The sequence below is a fragment of the Pteropus vampyrus genome, unplaced genomic scaffold, assembly GCF_000151845.1.
Source record: "Pteropus vampyrus isolate Shadow unplaced genomic scaffold, Pvam_2.0 Scaffold378, whole genome shotgun sequence".
Taxonomy (NCBI): domain Eukaryota; kingdom Metazoa; phylum Chordata; class Mammalia; order Chiroptera; family Pteropodidae; genus Pteropus; species Pteropus vampyrus.
In genome coordinates, this window is record NW_011889159.1 from 415512 (window position 1) to 427510 (window position 11999).

At 54.4% G+C, this 11999-nt stretch overlaps 3 protein-coding genes across 15 annotated transcripts; 2 read left to right on the forward strand and 1 right to left on the reverse strand.

Annotated features, from left to right (window-relative positions):
- Positions 1-47: 47 nt before the first annotated feature.
- PBX2 (PBX homeobox 2) lies at positions 48-4567 on the forward strand. Its single transcript, XM_011379781.2, has 9 exons — positions 48-563; positions 1403-1476; positions 1709-1956; positions 2050-2240; positions 2414-2549; positions 2659-2812; positions 3190-3278; positions 3399-3485; positions 3609-4567. Exons 1-9 carry the CDS (start codon positions 343-345, stop codon positions 3702-3704), a joined length of 1296 nt encoding a protein of 431 aa, XP_011378083.1. The 5' UTR covers positions 48-342; the 3' UTR covers positions 3705-4567.
- Positions 4568-5357: 790 nt separating this feature from the next.
- Positions 5358-8560, forward strand: AGER (advanced glycosylation end-product specific receptor). Of its 12 annotated transcripts, none has more exons than XM_023523100.1 (11): positions 5358-5500; positions 5609-5797; positions 5976-6082; positions 6159-6372; positions 6551-6814; positions 6913-7095; positions 7182-7336; positions 7534-7675; positions 7947-7973; positions 8069-8195; positions 8271-8560. In XM_023523100.1, exons 2-11 carry the CDS (start codon positions 5746-5748, stop codon positions 8392-8394), a joined length of 1395 nt encoding a protein of 464 aa, XP_023378868.1. In that variant the 5' UTR covers positions 5358-5500; positions 5609-5745; the 3' UTR covers positions 8395-8560. The 12 variants fall into 12 exon arrangements, with proteins under 12 accessions (XP_023378868.1, XP_023378873.1, XP_011378085.1 ...); XM_023523105.1 differs by having other exon boundaries at positions 5364-5797; positions 6551-6615; positions 6727-6814; XM_011379783.2 differs by having other exon boundaries at positions 5364-5797; positions 6180-6372; positions 6551-6615; ... (2 more) ...; positions 7208-7336; positions 8295-8560.
- A 184-nt stretch (positions 8561-8744) lies between these two features.
- RNF5 (ring finger protein 5) lies at positions 8745-11184 on the reverse strand. Of its 2 annotated transcripts, XM_011379786.2 has the most exons (6): positions 10925-11184; positions 9992-10010; positions 9784-9896; positions 9622-9676; positions 9428-9545; positions 8745-9326 (listed from the first exon to the last, which is right to left on the reverse strand). In XM_011379786.2, exons 1-6 carry the CDS (start codon positions 11062-11064, stop codon positions 9229-9231), a joined length of 543 nt encoding a protein of 180 aa, XP_011378088.1. In that variant the 5' UTR covers positions 11065-11184; the 3' UTR covers positions 8745-9228. The 2 variants fall into 2 exon arrangements, with proteins under 2 accessions (XP_011378088.1, XP_011378089.1); XM_011379787.2 differs by lacking the exon at positions 9992-10010 and having other exon boundaries at positions 10925-11062.
- Between the last annotated feature and the right edge of the window lie 815 nt (positions 11185-11999).

Consider the following 11999-nt stretch of genomic DNA (forward strand, 5'->3'; position numbering starts at 1 on the left):
CCTCCTCTTCCTCCCTGGCTCCCCTCCCCCAGCCTCCCTCCCTCGCTCCCCCCCTTCTCCCTCCTCCCTCCTCCCTCTCTCTTACACACCCCCGCTTGGGCCTCTTCTCTCTCTCCGGCTCCATTTTCTCCGCCGCCGGGGGCCGGGGTCTCCTGTGGGGGGCCCAGCCGGTACCCCAGGTCTCCCTTCAGGGACGGGGTGAACCCCTCAGGGAGCCGGGAAGGGGGAAGACGGGCAGGAGTTGGGGCGGACGGAGCAGCGGCCCCAGCGAGTTTGGGGGGGAAGTAACCAGGCGGGGGGAGGGGCAGAGCAGGGAGGGGGCCTCAGGGCCCCCCCCCAACTATGGACGAGCGGCTGCTGGGGCCGCCCCCTCCAGGCGGGGGCCGAGGGGGCCTGGGATTGGTGGGTGGGGAGCCTGGGGGCCCTGGCGAACCTCCGGGTGGCGGAGACCCCGGTGGGGGGAGTGGGGGGGTCCCGGGAGGCCGAGGGAAGCAAGACATCGGGGACATTCTGCAGCAGATAATGACCATCACCGACCAGAGCCTGGATGAGGCCCAGGCCAAGTGAGTGCCCCCACCCCGGGACCCCACACAGACCCAGCAGAAGCCCCATTCACAAGCTCTGAGCCTTGTGGAAGCGCCCCCCGCCCCCAACTCCTGGACCCTCTCCAAGATCCTACAGCTCTCCTCTCCTTACTCCCCCAGAACCCCCAGATAAGTGATCCTTCTCAAACCTCCCTTCACCCCCAGGCCCTGAAACCTTAAGGAGGGGAACCACAGGTGCTCTCACTCCCCTCTCCTAACCTCTCATTGACCCCCACACTCCCCTGGAACATCCCTCCATCTTCAGAGCCACCTTCCAGCCCACCTGCCTTCTCTACAGACCTGGGGACGTCTACACCCCTGGAGAGTTCCTACCTCTCCTCTCCACTATGGTCCAGCCTTCAAGGGTCCTCACCTACCCTTTGCCCCTGCTCAGTCCCAGGACCCCTGACACACTGAACTCCCCACTTTAGCTTGCGGCCCCTAACCCCATTCTGGCACCCCAAACTCTGCCTCTTCTCCCCAGTCTCCCTCTCTCTTCCTCTGAAATCTACCTAGTCACCCTCATGTCCGCAGTCACCCCAAACTCCCCCTCTATACCCTATAGACTATCTCCCACAGCCCCCTGTCCGCCCAAGAGGTCTTTATCCTGCTGTTTTCACCTTCCCTCCATCTGCTGGAAGCCAGGCAGCTTCCCCACATCTCCATGCTCCGATAGCTGATCTCGCCCCAAGAACCCCCACTTCCATTCTGCCCCCGACCACACTTTCTTCCTCCCTTGTTCTCAGGCTCCCCTCAACCTCATGGTTTTCCACCACTACCTGTTTCTGTAGCTCAGCTTTTCTCCCATTCCTTCCAAGGAAACATGCCCTAAACTGCCACCGAATGAAGCCTGCTCTCTTTAGCGTCCTGTGTGAAATCAAGGAGAAAACCGGTATGTGGATCCTCTTCTCATTCCTCAGCTCTGGGGATGAAACCCTGTTTACTATAGATTCAGCCTAAGAGTTTGACAGCTTGGGGCCCTGAGTAAATTGGGAGTCAGGGAGGTTGCTAAGGGTGGCTGGGGAGGGAACCAAAGAAATTTGGGTTTCCAGGAGGCATCCAGAGGGCTGAGAATCGGGTATGGGATCCCCGGGTCCCTAAGTCCACTCACCCGCACAAACTAGGCCTCAGCATTCGAAGCTCCCAGGAGGAGGAGCCGGTGGACCCACAGCTGATGCGCTTGGACAACATGCTTCTGGCAGAGGGTGTGGCTGGGCCCGAGAAAGGGGGGGGCTCAGCGGCAGCAGCTGCAGCCGCTGCAGCTTCTGGAGGCGGCGTGTCCCCTGACAACTCCATCGAACACTCGGACTATCGCAGCAAACTTGCCCAAATTCGCCATATCTATCACTCAGAGCTGGAGAAATATGAGCAGGTGAGGAGAGGAGGCTGGAGTGGATGGAGGTTCTTTGGGGGGAATCCCAAGGCCAAAGGGCTCCTCTTCACAGCCTACTGGCCCTCACTCCAGGCATGTAACGAGTTCACAACCCACGTCATGAACCTGCTGAGGGAGCAGAGCCGCACGCGGCCTGTGGCACCCAAGGAAATGGAGCGCATGGTGAGCATCATCCATCGAAAGTTCAGCGCCATCCAGATGCAGCTCAAGCAGAGCACCTGCGAGGCTGTCATGATCTTGCGTTCCCGTTTCCTGGATGCCAGGTGGGACCTAGGGGCCCAGGCCTGCCCTCAGCACTGGGATCCTTCCCATTCTTCAGGCCCCTGGGCCACCATGTTGCACAACACGGTACTCCATGACAATGGCGTCCTCTGGAGTTATGCAATATGGAGTTCCTGCTAGGATAACAATGTCCTCACCACCCTTCTTTCTCTAGACGAAAACGCCGTAACTTCAGCAAACAGGCTACTGAGGTCCTAAATGAGTATTTCTACTCTCACCTGAGTAACCCATATCCTAGTGAGGAGGCTAAGGAGGAGCTTGCCAAGAAGTGTGGAATCACTGTCTCTCAGGTATTGGGGAGGAGTTTTCTGGCAGAAAGCTCTCCAATCCTATTGACTGAGAGTCTTAACAGAGGGAAAAGTTTCCACATGACCCTCTTTTCTGCCTGCCACCCCACAGGTCTCCAACTGGTTTGGCAACAAGAGGATTCGCTATAAGAAAAATATTGGGAAGTTCCAAGAAGAGGCAAACATCTATGCCGTCAAGACTGCTGTGTCAGTCACCCAGGGGGGTCACAGCCGCACCAGCTCCCCAACACCCCCCTCTTCCGCAGGTGGATCCAGCTGCCACCCTGGCTGGCTATTTTGCACACTTCCTGCTTTTTGTTCCCACTTCCTATCTAGCAAGATCATTGCAGAATGGGGCCTTTGGGATTGAGAGAGACCAACTTGAGATGGGGTGGGGATGTCAGGGGACAGAGTCCACTCCAGCAAAGTTACTCTTGCCTTTCTTCAGCAAGTGGCCAGGGGAGGCTCAGAAACAGCCTAATCCTTCTGAATGTTACAGTGTTTTGTGGATAATTTGTGCACAGTAGTGTACCCCCACAGAACTAGTTCGGAAGGCTTTTTGGAAACAGAGCTGTGGTGTATCTCTTGTCTGCCATCACAGGCATGTTATACATGTCCCTAATTCCCTCTCTGCTCCCCCAAGGCTCTGGCGGCTCTTTCAATCTCTCAGGATCTGGAGACATGTTTCTGGGGATGCCCGGGCTCAATGGAGATTCCTACTCTGCTTCCCAGGTCAGGTGGCCCATCTTCCCTTAAGTAGGATTTTCCCAAAGTTGGTTTCCCTCCCTTCAGGATATGAGATTTCTTTCTTTTGAGGCTTCTCACTGTCATACTTCCTTTGGCTGCCCACAGGTGGAATCACTCCGACACTCAATGGGGCCAGGGGGCTATGGGGATAACCTCGGGGGCAGCCAGATGTACAGCCCTCGGGAAATGAGGGTGAGTAGATTTCTGAAGTCCTCTCTCTCTGCTGCTCACCAGGACAGGAGGGCCTTTTCCCTGGCACCGTTGTCCCCAACATTGGGTTTCCCAGAGCCCTACCCCAACTGTCTCTTTTTCCAGGCAAACGGCAGCGGCTGGCAGGAGGCTGTGACCCCATCCTCGGTGACATCCCCAACAGAGGGACCAGGGAGCGTTCATTCTGACACTTCCAACTGATCTCGCCCCTTAGGGCCACAGGGGTGGGGGCTCTCGAGATGACTCTTGAAGAGGACGCAGGCATCCAGAGGACAAACCCCAGACATAGGAGAAGCACAAGACAGAAGGGCAAAAATGGGGTTGTCCCCTCCTCCACCAGACTCTTGGTGCTGGGGGTGCTGACTACATGGCAGGGAGAATGGGGTCCCCTTAGGGGAAAGTGGGGTCTATCTTCCCCTTTTTTCTTTTTTTTTCAGTCTGTTTTCCTCTCCCCCTTATACAGAAACACACACTCAGAATCCTGTTTTTCAGATCCGTCTTCCTCTCACCGTACAACTGTCGTTCCCCACACCCACCCCCTCTGGTTTTGACCACTCTCCCTCCTCCACCCCTTATCTGTTCTGGGATCTGTGGAGACACCAGCCTTGCCCGACCAGAGATGCCAAAAATGGGGACAGAACTTCTGGACAGATGACTTGGGCCACGCCTCCGTGCCTCCCACCCCCTGCCCCTCCGGACGGCTTTATTACCTCATATGCAGCTCATCTTAAACCAATAGAATCGCTCGGTGGACAAGAGTGTCTGACTCAGATATCTACCTCGGAGGGAGTTTCTGCTACTCTATGGAATTGTTGACTGGGCTTTGGGGTTGAACTTTTTTTTCTTTTAAGAAAAGAAAAAGGAACCCTGGGACCATCTATTTTTTTTTTTTTTTTAATGTTCTTTTTTTGTTGTTGGTTTTTAATTTAGTTTGGGGAAGTAGATGTTTTTATAAATATGTTAATTTTTTTTTTAATTTCTTGTTTTCCCATGTTAGGGGTGATAGTCAAAGGAGTCATAAGAGAAAGGGGAAACAAATAAATATGGTGAAGAGGCCCACCTGACTCCAGTCCTGTCCATCAGAAAGTATATTTAGCAGGGCACCAAGCCTGCCCCCCTAAAATCACTTGTTCTCCTTTGCTTGTAAAATCCTAGGTGTTCGCTTGTGCAGGCAGCTTCCTCCTGCTGCATTTGGTATGGAGGCCGTCGTGGGCTTGCTCGACTGGCCGATTCTCCCTCTTCTCACACTTGGGCAGGGCTAGACTCAGTAATTTTAAAGAAATGCCACCTTCCCCTGTGACACGTCTTTAAACCTTTTTTTAGCTACTATTTGCAGATTGGAGGGAGAGGGAGGGGGATATTGTGAAATAAGTATGGGTTGGGGTGCTTGTGTATGTATCTCTGAATTTCCCTAGAAATGATGTATCTTTTTCTCAGTCCAAAATCAAAAGGGTTGGGAGAGAAAGGAGGTTGCTAAAAGCTAGGTGTAGGGAGAAGTAAAATCACCACTGCCCCATCCTTGGCCCTGAATCCTATCATCTGAACCCCTCAGACATCCTCAGGATTTCACAAGACTGTCATAGTGGAAAAGTTCTGTCAATGATCCAGGCAGGATTTGAGGGCAGGTTGGGATTGTGATGGGTGGGGGGCGGGAGGCACGGGCCGGGGGCAGTTCTCTCCTCACTTGTAAACTTGTAGTTTCACAGGAAAAATAAAAGCAGTTTTAAATAAAGACATTTCTTTTTTCCCTGGGTTTAGTTGAGAATTATTTTCAAAAACATGAGAAATCCTAGAAAAATATTTTTCTCTCATAAAGTCCCAAACGGGTTTTCCCTAATTTCCTGAGTCTTGCCCTCACCACCCAGACCCCATGTTTCACCCTTGCCTTTTTACCGTGGGAAACAGCCTGGCTTGAACCCTGTTGCCTGGCAACCTTGCCTCCTCAAGATGAGGCTCCAGTGGTCCATCAAGCAGCCCTCAGCAGACGGATAGAACAGGTTGGTGGTCCTGAGAGGATGAGAGACCCAAGGAGGTGCACTCCCCACCCCCATGGATGTGGCAGTGCCCAAGGGTGGGGTGATAACTGTTTCTCCTATATTCTGAAGGACTCTTGTCCGGAGAGCCATGAATTCCTAGCATTCCCTGTGCCAGGACAGGACTGGGAGAGGGTGTGAGCCCCACCTAGGGCGGAGGCCACAGCAGTGAGGGGCAGACAAAGGCAGGAGCCTGGGAAGAAAGCAGGATGGCAACAGGGGCAACGGTTGGAGCCTGGGCGCTGGTCCTCAGTCTGTGGGGTGAGCCACTCTCCCCACACCTATCCTCCCTTCTGAAAGCACTCTGCCCCCTCCCCAAATCTCCCCAGAACTTTCCTGGAACCTGGATACCACTCTTCAGGCTCCCTCACACACCCTGTGCTAGTTTTATCAGCCCCATCTCTTTTTCCTGCCCCTCCGCCTTGGTGCTGTCTTCCAGGGGCAGCAGCAGGCAGTCGAAACCTCACAGCCCAGATCGGGAAGCCACTGGTGCTGAACTGTAAGGGTGCTCCCAAGAAACCACCCCAGCAACTGGAATGGAAATTGGTAAGAGGGTCTCCTGTTACACCCTGCCCACTTCCCTGCCTCTTGAGTCCTTTCTCAAAGGACTTGCACTGTTTAGGCCCCTCTCCTCTGTCCCCAGAACACAGGCCGGACAGAAGCTTGGAAGGTCCTATCTCCCCAGGGAGGTCCCTGGGATAGTGTGGCTCGAGTCCTCCCCAACGGCTCCCTCCTCCTGCCGGCCATTGGGATCCAGGATGAGGGGACTTTCCGGTGCCGGGCAATGAGCCAGAATGGAAAAGAGACCAAGTCCAGCTACCAAGTCCGAGTCTACCGTAAGGGTTCCAGGGCCTTCCCCAAGGCCCACTTTTCATCTAAGGAAAAGCCTTCAACCCCAGCCCTTGGCTCCTTAGCCCTGGTGTGTGAGAACCTCTAACTTCACTGACCCAGCCCCACAACCAGGATGTGAGGATCTTCAAAGCTTCAGCCTGATTGGAATTTTCCCTCCTTCAGAGATTCCTGGAAAGCCAGAAATTGTTGATCCTGCCTCTAAACTCACAGCTGGTGTCCCCAATAAGGTAGTGGAAGAAAATGGGAGTAGAACGTGGTCCCAAGAATGGGAGGGGAGTGTAGCTAAGTGTGTATGGAGTCTCTTACTTTCAAAGATGATGAGGTCACTCTTTCCCCAGGTGGGGACATGTGTGTCTGAGGGGGGCTACCCTGCAGGGACTCTTAGCTGGCACTTGGATGGGAAACCCCTGATACCTGACGGCAAAGGTGCGTCCCCCTCTTCCCCCCGTAACTGCCTTCTTTTTGATCCCTCCCCCCCGACACACACACACCCTGGGATATCTTGCCTTCTTCCCCCACCACAGGAGTGTCTGTGAAGGAAGAAACCAGGAGACACCCTGAGACAGGGCTTTTCACACTCCGGTCAGAGCTGATGGTGACCCCAGCCCTAGGAGGAGCGCCCCACCCTACCTTCTCCTGTAGCTTCAGCCCTGGCCTTCCCCGGCGCCGAGCCCTGCACACAGCCCCCATCCAGCTTAGTGTCTGGGGTAAGCAGAGATGGGGAGGGCCCCTCGCTCGGGTGAGTACTATCTGAAAGTACGCCACTGGGACCACACGTAGGTGTAACTCTCAGCCTCGTGCCCCTTCCCAGCCCCAGAGCCTGTGCCTCTGGAGGAGGTCCAATTGGTGGTGAAGCCAGAAAGTGGAGCAGTAGCTCTTGGTGGAACCGTGACCCTGACCTGTGAAGCCCCCACCCAGCCCCCTCCTCAAATCCACTGGATCAAGGATGTGAGTGACCTGAAGAGGGGGCTGGGAGGTAGAGATACATAACTGGCAACTAGAAGGGCAGCGGCTCATGGAGAGAGAAGCAGTCAAGAGGCTGGGGAAGAGGACAAGGTATCTGGGGATGTGGAGACAAAGACAGGAGTATGGGATATACAGACAAGGGTTGTAATAGCCTCCTGCCCCACTTCCCCGCCTCCTAGGGCACGCCCCTGCCACTTCCCCCCAGCGCAGTGCTGCTCCTCTCTGAGGTAGGGCCTCAGGATGAGGGAACCTACAGCTGTGTGGCCACCCATCGCAGCCACGGGTCCCAGGAAAGCCAGGCTGTCAGCATCAGCATCATTGGTGAGACCTCTCCCCAGAGCCCAGGGACCCTGTGCAGCCTCCAATTCCCTACCCTGTTCTGGCATTGTCCCCAAGAGCTATCTCACATCTCCCTCAGTGGACCCACACCCAGGCCTCGGCTGCCCCACCCAAACCCTACCAAGAGAGCAGCCCAGCCTATCCCCTCTCCACTCTGAACTGAAGAAAAAGAAGACTCCACTGGGGCTCCCACTAAATAGCCCTTTCCCGAACTGAAGCTTCCCTTTCTGACTTGCCCTGACTTGTCTTCTAGAAACAGTCGAGGAGGGATCAACTGCAGGTGAGGAGTTGGATAAGGTCAGAGAAGCAGACAGACTCCAACATGCATGGTGAGTGGTAGGGGCTGTGCCCTCAATCCTCCCCATTTCCCTACAGGCTCTGTGGGAGGGCCAGGGCTGGGAACTCTAGCCCTGGCCCTGGGGATCCTGGGAGGCCTGGGGATAGTCGCCCTGCTCATTGGGATCATTATGTGGCGAAGGTGGCGACACCAAGGAGAGAAGAGGTGAGTGCAGAAAGCCACTGGGGGCTTCCTGGCAGCAAGGAGAGGTGTGGGGGAAATGCTAGGACCCATGTGCAGAATTTCCCCAATCTTCCTCCCCAGGAAGGCCCCAGAAAACCAGGACGAGGAGGAGGAAGAGCGTGCAGAGCTGAATCAGTCTGAGGAGCCTGAGGCAGCCGAGAGCAATGCAGGAGGGCCTTGAAAGGCCCACAGCCACCCCCATCCCTCAGCTCCCTTTTCTTTTCCCCACACTCTGTTCTGGCCCCAGATGAGTTCTCCCCTGTACAACCTCCACTCACCTCACCAAACTTTCTTCCACAACCAGAGCCTCCCATGAAGCGCGATGAGTAAACAACTGACAAACCTTACTCCCTTTGCTCTTTGTGTGTGTGTGTGTGTGTGCGTGCGTGTGAGATGCCCTCACCCCTGCAACCCTGAGACACTTGAAGGAAAGGGCTCACCCCCATGCTTCCCCACACCACATCAAAAATCTACTCAAGGTGGGAAGAAGATGGAAGGAAGGAAGGAGGGAAGGACAAAGGTGGGCAGAGCTCCCATCAACACATCTCACCTTGTTTATTGAATTTGTAACAAAGGAGGTAGTGAGGGGAAGGAAGCACTTAAAAGTCATAACCTATACTAGAAACTGAGGAGAGAAAAATTAAGTTAACGAGAGGAAAGTCGGGGAGAGCCAGAAGGAGGCTTGCCCACCTTTCAACATCAAATCAAGAAACCTGGGGAAAGCAAAGGATGAGGAGAGAGGAGAAACAGACATTCTCTTCAGTCCATGCTCTTCTCCCAGAGCTGGGAGGTATGATTCTACTGAGTGAGCAGTTCAGGGCAGATGCTTCTCCCATCCTATGCACAGATGTCACTCTTCCTCCCCACACCCTCCTGGAGAGTGGCCGTGGCTGGCCTTAGCCAGCAGAAATGGAGGGGCTGGGGTCGGGGGAGGGTCCGGGAGTAAGGAAAGGTCAGCAGGGACCCTCAATACTGATTCTTCTCTGGCTAGAGGTGGGCAGAAAGAAGACACAGCTCAAATACTGAGCAGCCAGAAAAAGAAGAAGATGGCGAGAAACAGGAAGAGGGAGTCCTGCCAGCTGGAGGCTGGGTGACCCTGTCCCAGATCCACACCTGTGGGAGAAAGGAAAGCTGCAGAAGAAGCATCCAGGGCCGGGAGGGGGTCTGAGGGGATTCAGGGGGCTCCCAGGTAGGAGCTGAGGGAAGGCTCTTACCTGTACCCCGGTGGAATGGCTCATGGGTATTGAAGACAGTGGTGAAAAATCCAAAGGGAAAAGCACCAACACCAAATGAGAAGTGAAAACCCCCAGTATCACCAAATGGCTGGAATCCCTAAGGAGGCAGAGAAAGTCAGAGGGAGATGGGGCAAGTCTTTAGCAAGGAAGAAACACAATCGGACAAGACTCACCCCTCTGCTCTCTGGAGCTGGTCGCTGGCCCTGGGGGCGGGGTGGAGTTTTCAATCTGAGGAAGAGGAGAGGAACATCAATAGGAAATGTTCGCTCCAATTCCATGCCCCACTCCCTGGGAGAAAGTCTTCCATTTTCCCTCAGCACCCTCCTATCTCTCACCTGGGATCCTGGGACTTCTGGCTCCCTCGCCCATAAAGGGGGACAACCTTTTCTCTGCTGATCCCAGCTTTACATACTGGGCACTCTTGCCGCTCAGGCCGTGTCTCCAGCCACTGGGGGGAAAAATGAAGTGGTTTCCAGTACACAGCAGGGTCTTCCAGCTCCTAAGACCTCCCCATTTCCCTCTTCATATCCTCTGAGTACGCACCTGATGAAGACAGGGCCAACTGGATGGGGGGAAAAAAAAAGGTCAAACTAGCTACAGAAAGGAGACAAAGACCACACCTCACAGAGTTCCATCTCACCCCCAATTCCCAAGTTTTACCTGCTGTTTCTTTTCATATTTTCTGCCACCTCTACCATTATAGCCAACTTGGCCTTCCTGCTTCTCTCAACCTCCAACACCTAAAGCTTCATCCTCAAGATGCTCAACCCTCTCATTTCGACACACACACACACACTCATCCCCTCCCTTCTCTGCCTTTCGACTTAATTTCCAGTTCTCTTGAACCACTCCTTTCCAGATCTCCTCTTACAGCCGAAGCCCCATCCTTGCCCTTATTACTCCCAAACCAAACCCCCTAAATAGCACCTTCCCCTACTGCTCCTTTTACTTTCTTCCAGGCCCAATAAAGTTCCTATTTTCACAATCTTTTAACCTCTCAAGACTGCCTCTCCACAGTGCCCTTGTCCCAAGGCATACCACCCCCTTCCACACCTCATCTGAATGTGACCCCCACATTCTCTAGGTCTTCCCCCACTCAACTGACGCGTTCCTCCCCCATCCTTTGAGTCTAATCCGTTTCCACCTGTACAGCTAAGATCCCTCACTCCTCTGGGGTAAGGTGGCTCGGGTTTCACCTGTACAGATGTGCGGTGCCCACCCTTCCGCTCCACTTCCTCTTAACACACCATATGCCCCAGCTCCTAGTTCCTATGCCTCTCCTTTCCATGGGTCGCGTCTGTACAGACTTGACCCTCCCACCCGCTCATACCCGAAAAGACGTTATATCCCTTCCTCGAGACTCACCTATGGGGTTGTGCCCTCTGATTATCCGTATGATTGTACGGTCCCCTTGCCCCCAGCCTTCCCCGTATGAAGGTGAGCCCCATTCCTTTTTGCCCCCTTCCCGACTCTCACCAGAACAGGTGGCCACACACACTGACCACAGCTTCCCGAGCAGTCTCCAGACATATATTACATTCGAAGGTCGCGCCCGCCCCGCCCCGCTCGCGGTTTGGCCCTTCGGGGCCCCCGTCCTCCTCCTCCGCTGCTGCCATGGCCAGTTCTGTTTCGCCCCCAAGTACCCTTAGTCCCCGAGAAGACACACTCAAGCCCCAACAAACGGGAAACCGCCTCCTGCTCACGATAGCTGGGGAGGCCTTAAGCTGTTTTAATCACTATTGGTCTGAGTACCTGCCAATCACGCAGGATTCAAAAGAAAGGATTGGTTCAGAGAGCAGGGATGAAGAGAAGTTTGCTCGGTCCTGCCCTTGCACAATAACTATTGGCTGATACAGTCGCAGTCGGTATGCACTGTCAAGGGATTGATAACGTCATACGTCCCGTTGCCGGGCCAAGGGAAGCTTTGTTCATCTTGGGTACTTGCCAGTCATAACCAAAGGCTAGAAGCCATTGGTTCTGGACTACATAGACCTCGCCCGCTATAAGCCCCTCTCTCTTCTTCACGTCCTCTTTCACAGAATGTCCGGATTCCTATTGGACTTTGGAGCGTATGGCTCCAAAGCAATTGATTGGCTAGAACTCGACGGAAAATGGTGGTTAGGTAAAATGCGCGTGCGCAACAGGCGGCGGGAAGGACTGAGCCAATCCTATGAGTGTTGAGCCTTCTCTGGTCTCACCCCTTCACCTCTAACTTGTCTCCATGGTGACTGCTTTACAACTGGCTGGGTTTGGGGGTTCAAAGGACTCGGCTCAGCCTCATCCGGGTCCTCTCGCTGTGGTTTTCTCTCTCTCTCTCTCTCTCTCCCCCCCCCGCCCCTCCCTCCTCTCTCTTTCTCTCTTTCTCTCTTTCTCTTGTCTCTCTCTCGGCTGATTGGGCCATTTATTTCGCCCTGATTGGCCGAGATCGGAAAAGACGGCGAAGAGCTCAGAAAAGAGGGCAAATACTAGGGTCGCAGGGTTCAAAATGGCTCCGGCCTCCTTTGGCGGTGTAGAGAGCAGAACTTGGGTCCGCCCCTACCTCTTAGGAAAG